The 21,667-nt window shown below is 34.3% G+C and overlaps 1 protein-coding gene across 1 annotated transcript in view; it reads right to left on the reverse strand.

Moving 5' to 3' along the window:
- SHPRH (SNF2 histone linker PHD RING helicase) overlaps positions 1-21,667 on the reverse strand; it is a 99,292-nt gene that overhangs the window by 23,470 nt on the left and 54,155 nt on the right. Inside the window, exons 19-25 of the mRNA XM_051997907.1 lie at positions 17,730-17,903; positions 17,329-17,391; positions 15,822-16,047; positions 12,891-13,034; positions 12,114-12,215; positions 6,154-6,225; positions 3,616-3,804 (exon numbers count right to left, since the gene is read on the reverse strand). Coding sequence (XP_051853867.1) covers positions 3,616-3,804; positions 6,154-6,225; positions 12,114-12,215; positions 12,891-13,034; positions 15,822-16,047; positions 17,329-17,391; positions 17,730-17,903 — 970 coding nt within the window. The remainder of the gene's footprint in view (positions 1-3,615; positions 3,805-6,153; positions 6,226-12,113; positions 12,216-12,890; positions 13,035-15,821; positions 16,048-17,328; positions 17,392-17,729; positions 17,904-21,667) is intronic.

Consider the following 21,667-nt stretch of genomic DNA (forward strand, 5'->3'; position numbering starts at 1 on the left):
AAAGTGAAATGAGTGAAGCAAGAGAACATTGTACATAGTAACAGTAATAATGTATGATGATCAAAGATGAATAATTTGGCTATTCTCAGAAATATAATGCTCCAAGACAATTTTGAAGAACTTTGATGAAAGGTGATGTCCATTTTCAGAGAAAGAATGCAGATCAAAGTTAATTTTTTTTCACTTCATTCTTTTAGTGGGGTTTTTTTTGGTCTGTTTTCTTTCACAGCATGACTTACATAGAAATGTGTTTTGCGTGACTACATCTGCATATAATCTATGGTAAATTGTTTTCCTTCTCAATGAGGCCAGGGAGAGAATTTGGAACTCAAAATTTGAAAAAAGAATGTTAAAATTGCTCTTACATATGACTGGGGAAAAAATTAAATATTAAATAAATGCTCGTTCCCTTCTTCTCTTATCTAGATGAGTCCTAAATTTACATATGTAATTCTTATCTTCCTTCTCAGCTCCAGTTCCATAGTTCTAATTACTTGTTAGACTTTACTTGAATTTCTTATTGGCAGATCTAACTTAAAATGTCCCAAAGTAAAAACATCTTTCCACTAAAACCTACCTAACTTCTTCCAATTTCTGTCCCCTGCTACCTTCCCCAGTTATAGCTAGAAATCTTACAATCCTTCTCTTTTACATCAAATCAGTTCTTTAGTTCTACTCATTTTACTTCTACAAAATCCCTTCACTCCACTCACAGTCACAATTCACATCTTCAAAATATCAATGGCAAAGACTACTTCATGTATGCCTTTATATCCCTTGTGCTAACCATAGTGCCTGATACAGAGTAAGCACTTTATAATGTTCACTGAATTGAATGTAATTATGTCTTACCTGGACTACTGCAATAGACTTTCTAACTGGTCTGTCTACTTCTAGTCTCCTCTCCAATTCATCCTCGGTACAACTGACAAATTAATCTTCCTAATGCACAAGTCTGACCATGTTTCTTCCCTGATCAAAAAAGTATCAGTAGTTTTCTATTCCCTGTAGGATAAAATACAAAACCTTAGTTTGGCGTGTAGGGTATTGTACAAAATTCAACAAATATTTACTAAATGCCTATTACGTACCAGCTATTGGGCTAGGCACTGAGAGTACAAATTAAAAAAAAAAAAAAAGAGTCCCTGCTCTCAAGTAGCTTATATTCTATCTCCTAGCTTAAACTTACCTTTCTAGCCATATTTCACATTAATTTCTCAGCTTTGTTATTTATTAACTGTGCAACCTTTGACAAGATATTTGATCTCCTTTCGCCTCACATTTTTCTCATATGTAAAACAGAAGGACTGGGTTAAATGATTTGTAATGAGTCTTTCCAGCTTTAAATCCCATGATCCTTCAAATACTCTATGTTGCAGCCAAACGGGACTACAAGCTAATCCCCAAATTTGCCATGTATTTTATTGCTAGTATGGCTGTGCAGGCTACTTCCCATGTCTCAAAAACATTCCTTCCATAACTACATGCTGAAATCTTCCTTTTTTAGCTGATTGTGATGGTGAATTCCTATAATTCCACTGATGGATTGGTTAAGTTTCAATAGTTCTGAGCTGTAGTGGGCTAAAGCTGACCTGGTGACTGCACTAAATCTGTCACCAAAAACTTAAGCCCCCAGGAACAGGGAGCCACTAGGCTGCCTGGGGAATGGAAAACAGCATCTGGTTTAGAAATGGCACAGGACAAAGCTCCTATGCCATTCAGTGATGGGACTGAACTTATGAGGGGTCACTGTACATCTAGCTTGGGCAAGATAGAGAACCCTAATAAAACAAAACAATGCTTCTTCTTTCTATGTGACAACTCATAGACTATCTCCGCTCTGTAGCTGTCTGTGATCTACTTCCACTAAAAGTGAATTTCCCCACCTCAAATTTTCTTAAAATTCTCTGGAATTTTCCATTGCCCTTATCATACTCTACCTTTGATCATATTTACTTTATTGTAAATTGTAATCCCACTAATTAGACTGAATGTCCATTGAGGTCAGGAACAGCACTTTCTAATTCTTGTATCCCTAATGCCTGACAAAGCTCCTTGAACAAACAAGGTACATAATAAATGGTAAAGAGTGGAGGGAAGAGAAAATCAAGTATTACATATAATGAGAAGTAATAAGACTACCACCGAAAATGCCTTAATTGTTACTTAGGAGCAGTGATATAATCATACCCCTTTGACTGAATAATTGCATTGTTGGGAATATGCCCTGACAATTTTATCAAAAAATTTTAAAAAGCTGCTAAAAGATTTTCCTGGTAGTGTTAAGCCTTAAGATATACAAGTATAAAGAATACAAAGAAATTTAGAAGGAACTTTATGAAATAATACAAAGTGGAAAACAGTTAGAATCCATTCACATGAAGAGAAATTACTCCTTTCTATGACCCAAGGTTAATGCTTATACTTCTCAAATTTCTCTTCCCTTGTTCTCCAGAATTCCCCTCCCAACTTCACAATAATATAGTAGAAGATAAATACACACTCCTTCCTCTGTTTAGCTGTATAAATCTTCACAACCTAGCACTAACCTTTCTTTCCAATCTCATTGGATATTACTCCTCCTCTTGTACTCTTGTTATTCTACCAAACTGGCTTTTTTTTTTTTTCAAACTTGCTCTCTCTCTCTCGCCCCTGAGTCTTTACACTGGCCATTCTTTGTGTCCTTCCCTTCTTTATTTCCTCCTTCACCTTGTAGAAACCCTCTATTCAAATACCTGGAGTTTAATAACTCAGTATTTGCTCTCTTTATATTTATATATATTTATATACTCTCACATATATTTGTCTTCCCCAGTATAATGATTGCTCCTTGCCAGCAGGGATTGTGTCACTTTTTTTATGTATATCCCTGGAACATGGTCCCTACACATAGTAAATTCTTGTATATTGCCTGATTGAAAAGAGAAAAAGATTTGTAGTCAGAAGACATGGGTTCAAATCCTGTCTCTTCTACGTACTATCTGTATGATCTTGAATAAATCACTTAAGGTATGGGTTTAAGCTTTTTCATCCACTTGAGATGAACTAATGAGAACTAAATCATCTCTAATATTTCTTCTAACAATAAATCTATGATTTGATAGCTTGTTGACTCCCTCTAGTGGCAATATTCATTCAATTAATGCCTACATTTTAAATTCAGTTTTGCTACAAAGCAGTAAGAAACACCCTTGTTCTCTGGTGCCCAGTTCAAATGGAGAAAAAAGAGAAAAATTTCTATAAACAGACTCCTATTTAACCACAAATCTTATCTATTTACAGAGGCCAAGAAACTGACAGGAAAACAGAACATTGTAACAATGCTCCTTTTTCTCTCTTAAGTTATAGGAGTATTTGTGTCTGCGGCTCTACAGGCAAGGAATGACACTGCCTCTGCTTTTCTCCACAGTGAGAAAACAGAAACGGGTGACGGGAGGCTAACGCCTTCAGGGTTGTCTGGCAGAGAATGACCACATGTAGAGATTGTGCCTTGAATAATTGTTAATGCCTGTAGCTTCTTCTTCCAAATCTTTTCTCATGACTCCTGTCATTTGGCAGACAGTTGTTCTCATCATTTTGTTCCAACTGTGCTTTAACATGCTCCTGAATTATTACCTTAACAGGAATATCCTCTTCCTGATTTGCGGTCTCTGCAGTGAAGACATAGGAGATTTCTTTATGTGAAGTTGTCTGTCGACAGATGGCACACTTAATAGAGCTTCTACGGGTGCCCACACTATACTGCTCGATGATAATGGCAACACATTCATTACAAAAACAGTGCCCACAGGTCAGTACTGCCCACTAAAGAAAAAAAAATAGAGATCAACACCTCAGTGGATTGTTATCAAAGATTACAAAAATGTGAAAACATTAAGATTTTTATTCTAGGTAGGAAAGAAGGCGTTTGAAAATTCTAATTTTCGCTCCTTGATAATGAACAACACATACCCTTTAAATGCAAACCAGAAATACAACAAAAAAAATTTTTTAAAGGACCTATCTCTATCATCAGTGGGCTCAAATATAAAATTCTATGCTTGGAGTTCAGTCCTTTATTACCTGATCCTCACCTTTCTGATCTTTTCATACTTTACTCATCCACTTCTATATACTTTTGTGATCTAATGACATGGACTTTTTTTTTTGCTATTCCTCACATAAGATATTTCATCACTAGACTTCTAGAATTTTCACAGGCTGTCCCTCACCCTGGAACTCTCTCCCCAGTTATCTCTGCTTTTTCTCTTCCTTCAATTCTCAACTGAAATCTATAAGCCTTTCGTGATTACCCTTAATATTAGTGCCTTTCTTCCATTGATTATCTTCAATGTTATCTCTTTTATGAACATAGGAGTTTGCAGGTTTCCTCTTCCTCCCCCACATAAAGCTAATTCCTGCGAGGAGAGACTATCTTTTTGCCTACCTTTGTATTCCCAGCACTTAGCGTATAACAGGTATTCAATAAGTACTTACCTAACTAAGTATTCAGGAAGAGGGTGAAAAACTACTTGTAACAATTGTCCACTATCTTCCTGCCTAACTTTCTGAGCACATTCTCTATAATCAGCTAAGCTATCCTCCCCCATGAACCAAAAAAACAAACAAACAAACAAACAAACAAAAACGCCAAAAATTCTATCTTTCTACAAAACCTACAAACTAAGGGTCCTTTTCTGATCACCATATTGTCTGATCATGAAACTCATATTTATCTTTTCATTAAAAGCCACAAAAAATTACGAATACTTTTTTTAATAGTAAAATTATTTCAATGCTTTTGTTCAATTTGTATAATTGCACATACTATTATAACAAGTTTGTCTGCAATGAACTCCTAAAAATTAGAGATTATAAAAAAAACAAAAATTTTTTTTTTGTTCTATATAAACTTGATGATGGAATTATGCAAACAGGGGAAGATGCAGGGTCAAAGGAAGTATAGTTGAGTAGAAAGGTACTGATTCTGAAGTCAGCAAGTACACGGGTCTGATCCCAACTACTCATGTCACTCTGGTCAAGTCATTTTTCCACATTTGTAAAATGAGGATGCTTTGTGACAGATCGTGTGCTATTCAGAGATAGAGAACACATTTATGATGTTGAAAACATGCCCAGAGGAGTTAAGTACTTATTCAAGATCACACAATTCAGTAACAAAAGCAGTCTCTCTACCCCTTAAGCCACTGAATATTCTTTGCACTGCTTCTACTCTTCAAGATTCTTCCTACAACACTACATATGGCAAGTTTGATCTGGTAATAAAAATATCTTACTCCTCTGTAGGAAATCAAATACAACCTTCATTTTACAAGCTTCTGTGAACTAAGAGGCACAAAAGAAGGGTCACTAACCCTTGTTGACTGAGATAATATTCTTCTAAAAGTAACTCTCATTCACTACAAGGAAGAAATTATGTTTTTGATCTGATTAAAAACTGGAATTTATGGCACTTTAAAAAAGTTCTCCACAAAGCTAAACATATAGTATACCTTTGTAATATCAAATAAACATATTCTTTGTGCTTTTATCTCCAAACCACTGCCAGCTATCCAAGTCAAACACACAAATTCAAATTAAATTCCTGGAATAAAATAAGGACCATAATTATACATTCTCAAAACTTGGCTTAAGAAAGATGGACCACTCTAGAAATAATGTCTGCTTGTAGTAGATACAATATATCTGTCAGAATATATCAGCTCTTCCACTAATTAGATGATTTTGGGCACAATGTTAATTTCTTTGGGTCTTAGTCTCATCAGTAAAAAGGAGAGGTCGGACTAGATGATGTCTAAGGTTACTCTTAGAAACATATGAATTTTCTAAAACTGTATGTTATAATAGATAGAAACTAAGAAGCATACTGAAAATATTTTCTCCTTTCATTTTTACTTTCTTTTGTATAATTCACAGCCCTCAAATCTCAAAGAATTCACTATAGAACAAACTTGAGCACGGTTGACAAGGAGTAGTGGAAAAAGTAGCATTTATTTGGACAGGTCACTTACCCCCCAAAGCCTCTGTTTATTGCCTATAAAAATAGGGATAATCATATTTGCTCTATCTAACTAAAGATTGCTTGTAGGTTCAAATAACTTAGTATCTGTGAATAGTAGAGTGTTATATAAGTGAACTGCACTATAATTTTACCTGTTTCCCCAGCTGCCGTGCACAGATTGGACAAGGTTCTGGATTTACTCCTCCTGTGGTTTTATCTTGAGACTATAAAATATTATTAAGGAAAAAAAAAGAAATATAAAAATCCATCAAATGCTTTCAGGATTATTAATATAGCTGAAATATGACAAATAATCTTAGAGCTCACATTAAAGCATAAGGCAAAATCAATTATGTGGTCCCTATTCTTATTGCCTTCACTATTTCACTATTCACTTATAAGTAGTCTTCCTTCCTTTCACATGTCCCACCTCCAATTTCTCCTCCACACTCCTACTCCATTTATTTCTAACATGTTAATTCTGATATGATGATCCTATCGCTGTAGCTTGCTCAATGCCTGCAGCATAAAATAGAAAGCTCCTACCACTCCCTTTAATTTATTCTATATTCTAGACAATGTCAACTAGTCTCTATTTCCCATTTCTTCTTTTATGTTGTTAGATCTTACTTTTTTCAACTGTAAATGTCTTCTTTCTTTTAAGGCCCAAGTTTGATGCCATTTTTTCTACAAAATCATTTCTTAACACTCTCTGCTCTCAGAACAGATCTTTTCTTTCTTACATTTCTCAAGATATTTTACCTGACTCTCTCCCTTGCTGTTTTCCTTGTCTCATCTATTTACATGCCTACAATTTTCTAGTCAATAGAATGTAAGCACTTGGAGAGCAAGACTTATGTCACTGTATATGTATAAGTATGTATTTAAGTGTGCATGTCTATATGTACACATACACATATATATGTGGTACATGCACACACATACACAAACACACATTTATATGAAATCTCCAGGATCCAGACTATCTTGCAGGTACTTCATAAATATTTGATAATCTGAACTGATAATATTATGGAAAAAGTGATTTCCCTGATATAATATCAGAGACATAATTAAGATAAAATACTGATAACTGACATTTCTGCTATTACTATGGTTACAAAGATTTTCCTTAAATAAAATATTAGTGCTCTAGTTCAAAGTCAGTGCTTTAAAAACTTTTATGAATATATTAAATTATTCAAGCTGAGGCAAAATATAACATTAATTTTTCAAAATTCCATTCCACTGTGTATTCCACTGCAAAGAAAATTGTTTCCCTTTAAGTACTTAACAATTAAGATGCAAAAAAAAAAAAAAAATGCTTTTTTTTTTTTTTTTTTTTTTTAGACAAAGGAATACTGTGATTATGCAATCTAAACCTAGGTCATTAGCTGAAAATTTAAAAAATAAATTCAGAAAAGCAATAGTTTTGTATGTATCCAGAACACTATATATTTCTTAGCCTTGTGTGGTAATTATAGCTAGATGGTGTAATGGAGAGTGTGTTAGAATTGGCATTGGGAAAACCTGAATTCGAATCCTGTCTCCAACAGTTACTAGCTATATGGACCTGGGAAAGTTATTCAACCTTTCTCACCCTTGGTTCCTCATGTATAAATGGGGATAACAGCATCTCCTTCACAGACTTCTTATGGAGTTCAAATAAGGTTAATATTTGATAAATACAAAATTTAAAACACCATGTCATTTTTGTTATCATCAAACACACATGTATAATTGTGAAAAAACCTTCACTAACTAAATGCTATCTTTACTAATAAGCTAGGGAATCCAATTTTATACATTATAGTGTTAAATACATTATTTAAGGTAAGCAGGAATGGGAGGAGTCACATTCTCAAGCTTTTAAAACTGAAAGGGATATCCCCTAATATCTCAAACTCTATTAGGATAGAAATTCTGTTTTGGACATTTTGAGTTTAAGGGACCAATTCATCAGGCACAACTTTAAAGGCTTAACCCATCAAAAATCTATTATGGATCTATCATTAATTTCTCTAAATTATAGATATTTTTAGCCTTTCTGATAATTTGTGGCAGTGAGTTTCATAAACATGTCATTTGTCATTTCCCTTACTAAGTATCAACTGGTGTCTCCTAGTTCTAGTATTTCAGCACAACATAACCTCAAAAATGGTAGCTGTTCCATTAAGTACATAACATATATACATATAATATATTTATCTATATAATTGCATAAACAAAACCACTCCACTATAGCACTACATTCTGATGTTTCATTTTAGCATGGCAGAGCTGGGCTCCAACTATGCCAGAAAAATAAACAATCTGGAAGCAGGAAAGGCTCTGAGTACAGTCAACAGACTATCACCCACTAATCACCAGAAGATTGTTTAGACCAGTAATATCAAACTCAACTAGAAATGGATCTCTACAAGCCACATATTGACTTGGAAAACCACAAATGACCAATATCTGGTAATTTTACTAGATTGGTGCTTTACTGCTTTTTTATTTTGTTAAAGATTTCCAAAATACACTTTAATCTGGTTCTGGTGATATTCAGTTTTGTGAGCTGTACACAGTCCATAGGCCATAAGTTTGACATCTCTGTTCTAGAAAATGAATTATTGTGATCACAGTAACTCATGAAGACTGTTTACTAAGCTAGAGAAGGGTTGTGACAAAACAAAATGGTCAGTCTTTTGAAGAAGTAGTAAATGTATGTGTTAATTTTGTCCATGCCATCTATGATTTTATACTATAATTATGCTTTCATTATCAATCTATTTATTAGCTGCTGACTACAAGTTAGGCACTGTGCTAGGAGCTAGAAAGACAAAGTCAAAATTAAAAAAATCTCTGCCCTCAAGAAGCTTGTATTCTATCAGGAGGAAATAACATAGAGATTATAGAGCCTCCTTAAACTTGGTATTTTTGATCATTTTGTTGTACATTTTGGAATTCTCCATTCTAGAGGAGCTTTCTTGAGATGCGAAGATTTGAGTGGCACACAGTGCTTCGGGTTCAAGTACATCTGTACTTAACAAGTAAATGTTAAGATAATGCTATGTCTCAATTTTGGGAAGTTAGAGCAGCACAATGAACTGATGTTTTCTGGGAAAACTCTATGAGAACTCCTTGCTCATTTCTTGGGTCATAACTGATAGCTGAGTCCTTCATAACATAAGCACAGATTCAATTATTAATACCTTTTATCACCTGGCTCTATGACAAAATAGTTCTGCCATGTGGCTCACTTTTTTTTTTTTTTTTTTTTTTGGAGTATGCAATCTTTTGGAAACCTAAAACCTAAATAAATTACAACTATTCAGATTTCCGTTATCCAAATGATTACTTATATTTTGAAGAAATCTAACAGATTATTCAGGAGTTATTTTCCTCTAAAGAAACAATCTCTTTCAATGAGTTATGCTTGCTTAAAGTATCCAGTGATCCTTCCCTTTCTAATGGATTCCAGTAACTTTCCTGGATTGGAAGTGATTCTCATTTGACTATGGTTGCCAAAATCTATTCTACAGTTCTCAGTAAGGAATAGAGTCACTAGGGCAATCCAACTAGTCCTAGCACAGTATCTACTTACAAATCTTATCCAGAAATTTCACAATTTAATTCTTGAACTATCATTTCAGATTTAATTCTTGAATTACCATTTCAAATTTAAATAATTTCTCAATGCTTTTTTTTCATATCTAATCTTGTTAATTATTTCTTGTGTAATTGAGCAGTATAGCCATTTATCGATATTCAATCTCAAAAGTATGCATTAAGATAATGGGAATCTCCTTTTTTCTATTACTTATTCCTCTCAGAACAAACATTTTGTACTAAAAGAATTAAGATATCTAACTGATTATCTAGTGAAAATTAAAATAATCTCATATTAACAAGTTTTGCAGTTTTTATAATTTTAATTCCTTTTTGGCCCCCTCAATTCATATATGATGTCCTATACTTTTTTTCCCCTCCTCTGATTGCCTTTATTATCTTTTGATTTAGGTATTTAGACATGCATAGATTTTTTTTTTCCAGCACCCATTAAAAAAATCTACTGCATACATTTTTCTCAGCCTCTTTAAGGTTGGTACTTTAAAATAATGTCCCAGATTCCTAATAGTTATTTAATTAATCTTTTAATTTTTTATATGGCCTGAATTTTGCCAAACCTATGCTTAAAAAATGAATAACATTACCTGGTATTAGTGTTCTTTTTTATCTTGAGAACATTGAATATAGTAAAAATTACTTAAATGGTTGAATAAAATATATTTCCTTTACTAGTTCTTGTTTACTACTTAGGATAATATCAACTATATTTTTATTCTTTTTAGTTTGTAAAAACAATCTGTTTTAGAAGGCAAGTCTTACCCCCAAATTTTTCCCCTTCATTGTATCTTGATGAGATGTTTCACCAATCTATATGTGGATAATATGAGGTATTATCCAATTTTAAAACCTTCTAATTTAAAAAACATTTCTAGTTCAGTTTTATTCTTTTGGTCAGATAATATATATTATATTCCTTACCATGATATTTTAAGCACAGAATTCCTAAAACATGGAGATATTGTAAGCTTCCATTTTTTCAGTATAGTTTCATAATAAGGTTTAAGACTATAGAATGATAAACTTAGAAATAAAAGAAATCATAGGCCCTCTTTCTCAGTCCTCTTATATTCTCCTTGATATAAAATATACCCTCCTTTAAGATAATATCCTTTCATTTATATTAGGTTGTGGTTAAATCTACCCTAATGCTTTTCTGAAATAAGTAGTTGATCATTTTGAATGTGAAAAGCTATTAGTGTACTGGAGATAAGGATACCAGAACTGTTTCCTGATTAATATATAAATGTAATATATTTGGTTACAAGTAGAAAATGAGACTTTGGTTACTTACCTAACTTAAAGAAAGGCCAAGGAGAAGGACATGAAAGGACAGATTTTAGAGTGGTATTATTAAACTTGATGGGTGATCAAGCTTATCAAGCTGGGTGATACAGCTGCTGCTGAGAAGTAAGTTCAGCTGATCAGAGAAATAGGTGAGAAGCAGAGAATCATAAAAATTACTCAGCAGAACCATTAGACTGAGGTGTCATATTTAATAAAGTTAGTTAGCTTGATAGAAACATCTGTCCCACATAGACATTATATTCACCAAAAATCTTGTATAAATGATTCCTGAGATAGAAAGAGGATAATGAAGTTTGTGATGTCAGTGGTTACTCTGAGGGTACTGACTTTCCTGACTTAAGTTTTCATAGCAAATTTCTGTAAGTGTATATCTACTCTCTCAGAAGTATTAAGTGCATTGTTGGGAAAGTATGACCCAAGTTTATGTGTGGATTGTGATATAATTATTACTCCTTTATTTACTATAATGTATGAGTCAACTTCTAATTATATTGTTATTTCTTTTGCTTTACTGTTAAGCAAATGCTTATATTTAAAATCTAAAAGTGTCATTTTTGTAAATGGCTGATTTTGTATAAATAGAGCACATTAATGAATGCTTAAGAACTGAAGTGGAGAAAAGGAAGACTGTATTCCCTCCTATAGTGTTACCCCTAGAATATTAATTTTAATTTATTTGATGGTCTCTCTCTCTCTCTGAGAACCTAGATCTGCTAGTGCAAAGAAAAGATGTAGGTAACTGAAGCAGCTCAGGGAGTAGAAAACATCCAAATGTCATATGTGTAAGTTATGAGTATGAGTAGCATACTCCACACACCTGCAAACTCATATACAGTAATACTCCTTGCTCCATGTGCCTTCCTCTAGATTTCCTAAAGAAGATATGTTCTTTTTATACCCCACTGGAAAATATTAACAATTTCCAAAGTTGACTTCATAACTTTTTTTTTTTTTAAACTAGATCTATGAAATCCCAGAATGGGGAAATCCCATTGAGGAACTCCTTGACCAATGCAGATCATCACCTCTCTAAAATTTATAATCCTACAAAGATCCCTGGGGTATTCTATATTTTTACAATATAAATTAATAATGTAGAAAAATCACTGCTATTAGCTGTAGCATTGCTTGACATCCACTAGAGGGCACAATGACAACACAACACAACAGGCATAAAGGGAAATATAACAACCTTTTCCAAATTAGTAAGGTAGAGAAGCTGGCCAAGTTTCTTCTGAAGCTGGGATTTGGCAACTGCCTTGTCGTTCAATAGTTTCACACGATTTTGTTCCACCTTAAAAAGGAAAAAAAACGCTTGTTTCTACATTCTAATAAAAACAGTAAAATCATATTTAAACATACACATTAAAAGATACACTTAGCTAGGGGACAGGGATATCTGTACCTTATTTAATTCTGGCTTCATGAAAGTAAAATTTGCAAATATTTAGAACAAATAAAAATGACTGTAATGTTTAGGAAAAAGAACCTATGAACAAACTATAAAATAATTTAATTATTTAGCATGGAAAAAGAAAAGTTTTGGAGACAAACTTTGGAGACAGATTTAAAATAATCTGTTTTTTAGATACAAAAGAGGATTTACAATAGACATAATAGATACCTATTCTTCTCTTCTGGTGAAGAGCTAAAATATTAAAATATGAAATATAAGTAAAAGAGTTTCCTAGCCTTGAAAATGTGAGAGAAATTGGAGCACAAGATTCAATGCTCACATAACACCTTTTCTGAGATAGCTTCTGTAAGGAATTATCTATCTGAAATGTGTAGATATAATCATGCAGGATATATGGATCTGTACATCTAAACATATAAATGCAATACATATAGGTAGGTTCACTAAAACTTATGGAATGAGTCATTGTTTATACTACATAACCTCCTAGGTCTCTGGTGTCAGGTAGTCTTTTGAAGTGTGCTGCCTGGGTTTGACTCACTGGCAACCTACTTCATGAGGTTCAATTATATGAAGAACAGGAGGATTGGGCTTTGGTTCATCAGGATGCCGCACTCTTAGACGTTCTGTAGCCATTGCAAGTTCATCAATAGCAGATACGTGATCCCTCAGAACCATCCAATATTCATGCAGCAACTGTAGGAGAAGAAAAATTAGATTAAAAGTTGTGCACTGAACTGTAATGTGAGATAATTCATTAAAATCTTCATTAAGAACTTAAGGGAAATCTAGTGTTATAAAATACAACAGACGGCTCACATAGTTTCCTGGCCATGTAATATTTAGGAGATGTTTCCAAGGACCTATATATGGCTCATTTATTATCCTATCTACACAATTTTAGTTATCTAATTTGGAAACTGGCAATTCTAACACAATATAGATGAGCAAAAAAGGAAAGAGAGACCAAACTCCAAGGTAATTTAGATTAATAATGTGGGAGACCTGGGCTAAACATGTGATAACTAGTTCTTAATAAAGTTCCTTTGACTTCCCACTGTCCCTTCCAAGACCATCTGAGGAGGAAAAGCACAACACAAGCTGTAATCACTGCATCAAGGACTGGGCTTCATGCATCTAGGTTCTTGAATTGTAGTGCTTGTACTTCCTTAAAGTACTAAATCAGGGAGTAATAGATACTAGGAAAGTGCTGGGCTAGGGATTGGACAATTTGGGCCTTGGTTCAGGCTCTGTGGCTTATCAGCTCTGGAACCAACTAGGCAAAGTTACTCCCACTACCTTGGTCTGATTCTCACCTTTGAAGTTAAGAGTCCACTTTAGATGATCCCTTATGGTACTTTCCCCCATTACTAGATTAGGAGCACCTGGAAAGGTGGGCTGTATCTTATTATTCATGCATGTCCTAGCACCCTCTCTTCACCTCTGCCTTAAAGAATCACTTAGAAGAAGTTTTTAAAATCCTTAGATTGACCAATCTTTTGTGTCCCTGAGCACCACAATCACATAACTTCTCTGGTCCTCAGTTTCTCCATTTGTAAAATGATAGGGTTAGATTAAATAATCTCAAAGGTTCTTTTCCATTCTAAATCCTAGAAGTCTCTAAATCAATATTTTATAGACTGTACCAAGCTCTTTTATAAGAAAATTATCACTATAATTTCTCTTATCACATGCATTTTTACATAACTCACAGTATCTTCTAGCTGACTGATTTAGCTGTAATTATCTTTTCAGGATGCTTATTTCTATCCAAATTTATCATTTGTATATCAAACTCTATGCAACTGCTTCACTGATCCAAGGTAATCCAAGTTAATCCAACTACTTTTGTTGTCTTCTGTGGCTAAGTGAATTTTTTTATTGAATTTTGAAAAATAAGTAAACTGTTTGCTTTTCTCAAAATAAGCCTCCAGATTTCTAAAAAGCTGTCAAAGGAGTCTATGCTTAGGCATAGAATGCATTGTTTTTCCTCCTTTCTTCAAGTCACCTCATCAGAAAAGTAGGGGCAGTGACAAGTCCATTACATTAGAGTACATAACTACCTAAAGAAAAAGTGCTGTTGCTGGGGAATGAAAAATAAATAAATGGAGATTCTTTAATCTTGCAGGAGATATAAAACAAATGTACAATAAATGTTGATGACATAAAGATGGGGGGGGGGAGGGAGAGCAGTAAAGAGGAGAGAGGGAGAGAGGAGAGATGGAGGGAGGAAAAGAGTGAGGGAGAGAGGAGAGATGGAGGGAGAGAAAGAGGGAAAGAGAGAGAGGGGAAAGGAGGGAGAGAGGAAGGGAAAGAGAAAAGTTCCACAAGAAAATTTATGACAAATCAAAATGTAGAGATAGGAGGCATTAATTTTGATTGCAGAGAAATGGCCCAAGTTTCTTGGGGGAAGGGATGAACTGAGATATACAGAACATCCTGGTCTTTACTAATTTCATAGAATTGTACTGAGTGGTAATAAGACATCAATAAGGATATATATGCCTTGGTAAAGGAGGTAGCTTGATGAAAATTAGATAGGTAGATATGTAGATAGGCAACCTGAGTTAACATTAATTCAGTGCTTATTATGAGTCTGGTAATGTACTAAGCATAGAGAATATAAATAAAAGTTGGTAAATAATCCTTGCCCTCAAGGAATTGACAATTTGAAGATGAAAGACAAGACCTTAAGGAATATAAATGAAAGGGAGGGGTAGAGTTAGCACTATTACATTCCCCAAATGTCCAGAAACTGTGGGTGGAGGCCTGAAATTGAGAATATTAAGGCCAAAACAGGTTTCACAAGCCTGGGTTAACTCCTGGGGCAAAGTCCTAATCTGACATAAGGAGTGAATGTGGAAAATTAGCCTAAGAGGGAGTACAAATAGCACAGTTGGAGATGTCTGGGAAGAAAAAAAGAACAGAGATTCTGAGTGGTTCAATGGCATGTGGATATTACCTACTAATATAAGATAGAATGAGAGAAATGGAGAATTTTTAAAAAGGCAAGAATCATACAGGATGACAAAACATAGAGGGCTTTAAAGCTTAATTTATGTAACTGACCCATGAATGTATCAAGATAATAATAGCATTAAGCCAAAGGGGAGAATGCATCAGAGGTAGGATGAACTTTTTGCAAGGATTTTTACTAGCTTCAAATCTGAATGCTAAATGAAAGGCTTGACATGTATATGATAATTTCATTAGTGATTTCTTCATAATTATTCAATAAAGGAGAGAGACAGGAACTAAATCTGTGATTTCATTAGCACAGAGAACTCTCAATTAGTGAAATCTCTAACTACAATTCATTTTAAAATTTAGAATTTTAGATCTGCCCAGAGCCCTAAGAGGATAAATGATTTGTCATAGAGGCACAACTTAAACCTAAAATGTAGGTAAGTTTTGAGGTCCACTCTCTAGTCATTCTGCTGTGTTGCCACTGCAGAACTCAAATAGAAAATTTTCCTATTCTACCTTGTATTCCTTTTTCCATGCTTCAAAGAGTTCCATCGAAGTATTCCCTTCCTCAATGAGTCTGAGGTCTAGTCGGTGTGCTTTGGCAAAAGACAGGATTGCTTTTAAAGAGCGCTCTGTCTCACTTGTTGCCCACAGTCCTCGGCTTGTGGTAGGCAGTCGATCATCTACTAGGCCTTCTTCATCTTCTATCATCTCCTCAAAAATTGCAGTTTGGCCTTTCACCCTTCAAAAATACAAGAGAAAACAGTTCTTACCGTGATAACTGCTGAATTTACCCACCCCTCTGCCTTTGGTGGAGAAGCAGTGGGAATGAACAACGGTTGAGGGGAATGACAGAAGAAAAACATAATCATTGAGATTTGTTCTGTTGCATTCACTCTTATAGCTACAGAAACTTCTTTGTTGGTGTCTGGGAATTGCACCAATTCTGAAAATTAGAGTTTGTATAAAGGAAAAGAGAAGCACTGGAAGAAGCAGAGGAAACTATTGATAATGATGACAGGGACAGCTAGATGGCAAAGTAGATAAAGCACCAGCTCTGGAGTCAGGAGGATCTGAATTCAAATCTGATCTCAAGTATTTAACACTTCCTAGCTGTGTGACCCTGAGCAAGTCATTTAATTCCAATTGCATCATGCAAAAAAAAAAAATGATAATAATGATACTAATGATAGCACTTACAGAACACTTACTATGAACTAGGCACTGTGCTGAGTGCTTTATACATGTTATCTCATTTGAACCTACAACAGTCTTGAGAGTTTGGTGCTATTATTATTCCTATTTTATAGTTGAGGAAATTGAGACTAGCAGAGGTTAAGTGACTTGCTCAGGGTCAGAAAAAGGTCTGAGGCCACATCTGAACTCAGGCCCCACCACTTTGCACTGCTCCTCTAAATGCTATTTATTGTTGTTGTTGCTTTTTGCTTCAGAATTAATCAATACCACTTACAGATTGCCTAGTGGGGTCCTTAAGGAGCAACCTCTGATTGGGGACCCCCATCTCTCTTCATTGCCTCCTTAAGAAAATAAGCACTTGATATAATTTTATCTTCACCTCTTTAGTTGATGAAAAAATGTTTAAATAGCAGGTGATGTATTGCTGGGATTGCTCTTTCAAGTTTAATCTACACCACTTAAAAGTAAAAAGAAAGCTATACATTAAAACTTTTTTTTATTGGTCATCCTTATATTGTCAATAAAATTGTCTATTGTTAAAGATTTTTAAAATATTATGTATGTGCCTATAATGTATAATATTGTGTGTGTGTGTGTGTGTGTGTGTGTGTGTGTATGCACACATATGATATTGCCTGTATATACATGGGGGGAAAACAATAACTTATAAACATTACTGTCAATCCCTTTCTTCCAATGGTTAATTTTCTAGCAAAACACTTGGAAGCATGATCATTATGAAGAAAATATAATCTCAGACTCAAAACACTATACCCCATAAGATGTTTCATTTTCCCAATGGGAAATAAGCAATTGGAGAACTTACGTGTGAGAAAATAGCTTCGACTCATATTCTGTGAACAATTCATCAGCTTTACAAAAGACGCAGCTGGAAAAAAAGAGATGACTAAGAAAAACATTTTCAACTGTAACTAGCAATCAGGTAATTTACAGCAGAGTGTTGGGTACTTTGAGATCCACTTGTTCACTTTAGGAACACACACATACATTAAATTTTCAACTATTTTGTGGAGGAAAAATGAATGCAAATTACAGGTTGAAAGTGGAGTGTTTAAGGTTTACTTAAAAAAAAAAAGATTAATATGAAGTTTACTTTTCTTTCTAAAACCAAATGAAAAAGTTTCACTGCTTTAGTCACTTATTCTATCAAAAGAAATCTAAGACCTAAGTGTGACACTTCTATACATACTTTCTTCTTTCACCTACTTGTTGAGGGGCAGTCTGACAGGTCGAAGGTGGCAGATTGTGGCAGCCTCAATGACATCACGGGATGGAGGTCCCTCCAGGTTCTTCACAGCCTCTCTTACTAGTTTTTGGAATTTCTTCAACTCTTCCATTTGTGTTGTGAGTAAATACTGAAGACCTCTGCAGTCCCGGAACCTGATCCCCAACAAGAGCAACAAGTGTAATACCACTACCACCACCACCAACGATGAAACACACAGCAGATCAGGCAATGGTTGCAAACAAAACATTATAGGAGCATCAGAGATGCTGTGAAATTTCACCCAGAAATCCTGTAGTATGAAGCCTTTCTAAACACCTGGCATTCTGAAAGTATCTATTTATATCTACCATTTGACATATGGAATGCATATGTGCATAACAACATACTAGTAGCAAAAAAAAAAATACTGTCATCTATGTTTAAAAAGTCCCATGTTTAAAAAACACACAATTTTCAATTTAATTCAACAAAAATTCTTAAGTTCAGATCATGTACTAGACATCAGTGATACAAAGCTGAAACAAAAACCAGTTCTTACCCTGAAGAAGCTTTGGATCTATCAGACAAGCACATTCTATTCTTTGATGTATCATCCCTCCCACACATTTATGAGAGGACAAAAAGATCATAAAAAATAAATGGCCTACAATAGTGCTGTCAACTCAAATAAACACTAAGAAATTACACATAAGAATCCTTGTGGACCCCATATTAACTTAGAAAACCACATTATAATATTATCTACATTCTATTGTATTTTTATTTTGTTAAAACTTCCCTAGTTATGTTGAGTCTCCTGTATTCCAGGGTGTTGTGTGTTTGACAACTTGACTATACTATTTCCTACTAATTTTTCTGCTTCTAGGCAATTTTCTTATTCATTTATGTAAAGACTGAAAAGCTAGAAGATGAAAAAAGTGAAATCTTTTCATGAAGATAAAATACTAATGGCAATACAAACAGGCAAGAAAAGTAGATGCGCAACAGCAGCTATGGATATAAATGAGATAGGAAAGAAATCCAGAAAGTTGCGAACAAGAAAGAAAAAAACAATCTTTTTGAAAGTTTAAGTCTAATAAATCTGGCATGAAGAGATTAAAGATTTTAATATTTTTAACCTTCTCTATTCTGCATTCCATATCCGATAACACTTTTAAGGCCCATTTTGAATTCCATTTCCTTCATTATTCACTTAACTCTAGTGGTTTTCCACTTTTCTGACTTTTCAAAACAGTTACCAATTACATTACATATGTTGACATTCAATTATATTTAAATAAATCCTTATCTTATTCTTTGTTTCATGTGTAAATTTTGATTGTTTACCAAAACTGTAAACTCCTCAAGATAAAAAAATAATCAACAACAACAAAAGGTGTCTTACATTTCCATTTTATGCTACATGCCAATCCCAGAATTTTCTAGTATATGCAAACTACAGAATTTGTTTAGAGATGTCTTGAGCGCAAAAAGAGGAATCTATTTTTTGCTATACTAGAAGCATATTTCTGTCTTCACATATGAAACTTTATGACTGATAAAAAGTAAAGTCATTTCAGATATGTTCTCTTAAATATTTATATGTTCAAGTGATTTGATCTTTGCTCCCTTCTAAGATACTGAAATATCTCCTAACTCAGTGGTTCTAAAACTTTTATTATCAGTCTATTAAAAATTATTGAGGTTCTATCCAAAAAGCTTTTGTTAATATGATTTATATTTTAGGTATTTACAATATTAGAAATAAGAACTAATTTTGAATTTATAGACCTTCTGAAAGTTTCAGAAACCTCCAGGAACCATACTTTGAGAGACACTGCTCTGTCACCCTGGTCAAGTCTCTTCTCCACTCTAATACATCCTCTCCTCAGGTGCCATGGTAGTTATTTTGTAGTGTAAGTCTGGGGCTCCCTATCACATCCACCTTCCATGATCAAATATTCAGTGCTTTGTCTAATATTTGAATTCGTTTTCTACCTTTCCAGACTTAACTTATTTTATTCTTCCCCTTTCATATACTCTGTGATCCAGCTACGCTGGACCATTTGTAGCTCCTCCAATATAACATTTTACCTCCCATCATCATGTCTTCTCTATTCTTGCTCCCTCTTCCCCCAGGTCTACCATGCATAACTCTATTTTGCTTCCTAGATTCTCTGGCTCTCTTCAAGGCTCAGATCAAATCTCACCTTCAGCAGAAAGCTGCTCCCTTCCAGTTGGTAATGTCATCCCCTTTTGTATAATCATCATCTACTCTGTCTCTATCTTCTACATATTTAATTATTTACTTTTTGTCTCTCCTCGATTAGAATGTATGGCTTTTGTGGGCAGGAACTGATTTTTCTCCTCATTTGTATCCTTGTTGCTTAATACAGTGCCTGCTTGATGACTCTCAAAATTGAACGATATTAACAAAACCATGTTTACAAAATAACTCTTCACTAGTATACACTTAGGTGTATACTCTTTTCTCAGATCCTATAATTATAAAACAAACATTTATTTTAAAAAGGATGAGTGATAATCACTCATCATAGGAAAAACTTCCCATGATTTTGTCTCTGAAAACTAGTGCAATGATAAGACGAACAACTTTGAATTTTCAGTGGCTTCTTGTTGCCCCTAGAAAAAAGTACATACTCCTTACCTTGGAATTTTGAACCCTTCACTGATGTGGAGGTGAAAGAGACTTTATGTTTAATATCTAGGGGAGTGACACTGAAAATTATAATATACTAAAATGGCTTTTTCCAATAGGTATCTCATAGGACTTAGCTTACTAATTGCTTACATTTTTGAATGAAGGAATGAAGATTTTTATTAAAATGGGGTTGTGATGAGAGAGGGAACTCATTATTATCTATTAACAATATCAATAAGAATAAATCTCTAGACTCTCTTATATTGCAAGAAATGATGCAAGAGACTGATATATTCCTAGGAAAGGACATACACATTGAGAAAATGGGGTAAAGTGAAATGTGATAATGGTTACACAGGGGATAGAGCACTGGGAAGAAAGAGGGAAAACCTTACTTCAAATCTGGCTTCATATATTTATTAGCTTTGTGACCCTCGGCAAATTACCCGATCTGTGTGCCTCTATTTTCTTATTTGTTAAGACTGGGAAAATAATAGCATCTCATAGAGTTGTTGTGAAGATCAATTGAGATAATATTTATCAAGTGCTTAGCATAGTGCCTGGCATGTAATAGGCACTTAACAAATGCTTATTTTCTTCCTTGGAAGGAAATCTAGGCAGTCAATGGGCAAGGATGAAAAGTGAATTATGTGTGAAGTGAGCACATTACCAGAAGGAAGTAGAACACTGACAGCAAGATGGTGCAGGACAAGAGAGGAGTTCCCAAAATACAGTTCAAAGACAGCTTGATTACAACAAACATAAGAGAAGCATAAAACAAAACTTTGCCTTGTACAAAAGAAGCAATATTTTGAGACAGACTGGAGCTGTGAACAGAGCCTTGAAGTCAAGAAGCCTTGGGTTCAAATTTTGTCTCTGACAACTATGGTAATCTGGCAAGTAAGATACTCTCTCAGTGATCTAGGCAACTCTCTAAGATCACAAGCTGCAGAGAAGACATCAATCTGCCTTGGTCTAAGAAGTTTGTTCTTCTGGGAGGCTCCTTATATCAGTGAAATCATAGGTCAATTCCTATCCATATTACTTTTTTGGAACACATCTGTGATTTCACTGATTTAACGAACTCTGAATATGGGCAATTACTCTGAAATTTGGAACCTTAAAAGTTTTGCTAGGATACTGAAAGATTAAATAATTTTTTCAGTCCTCAGTCAGTGTAAGTCCAAATGAAACGAACATCTTCCTCACTTATTGGCCAGCTCACTCTTCACCATGTCACACTACCTCTCTTAGAGAGATACTGAATACTTATAG

Source organism: Antechinus flavipes, chromosome 4 (genome assembly GCF_016432865.1).
Source record: "Antechinus flavipes isolate AdamAnt ecotype Samford, QLD, Australia chromosome 4, AdamAnt_v2, whole genome shotgun sequence".
In the NCBI taxonomy this organism is placed as follows: domain Eukaryota; kingdom Metazoa; phylum Chordata; class Mammalia; order Dasyuromorphia; family Dasyuridae; genus Antechinus; species Antechinus flavipes.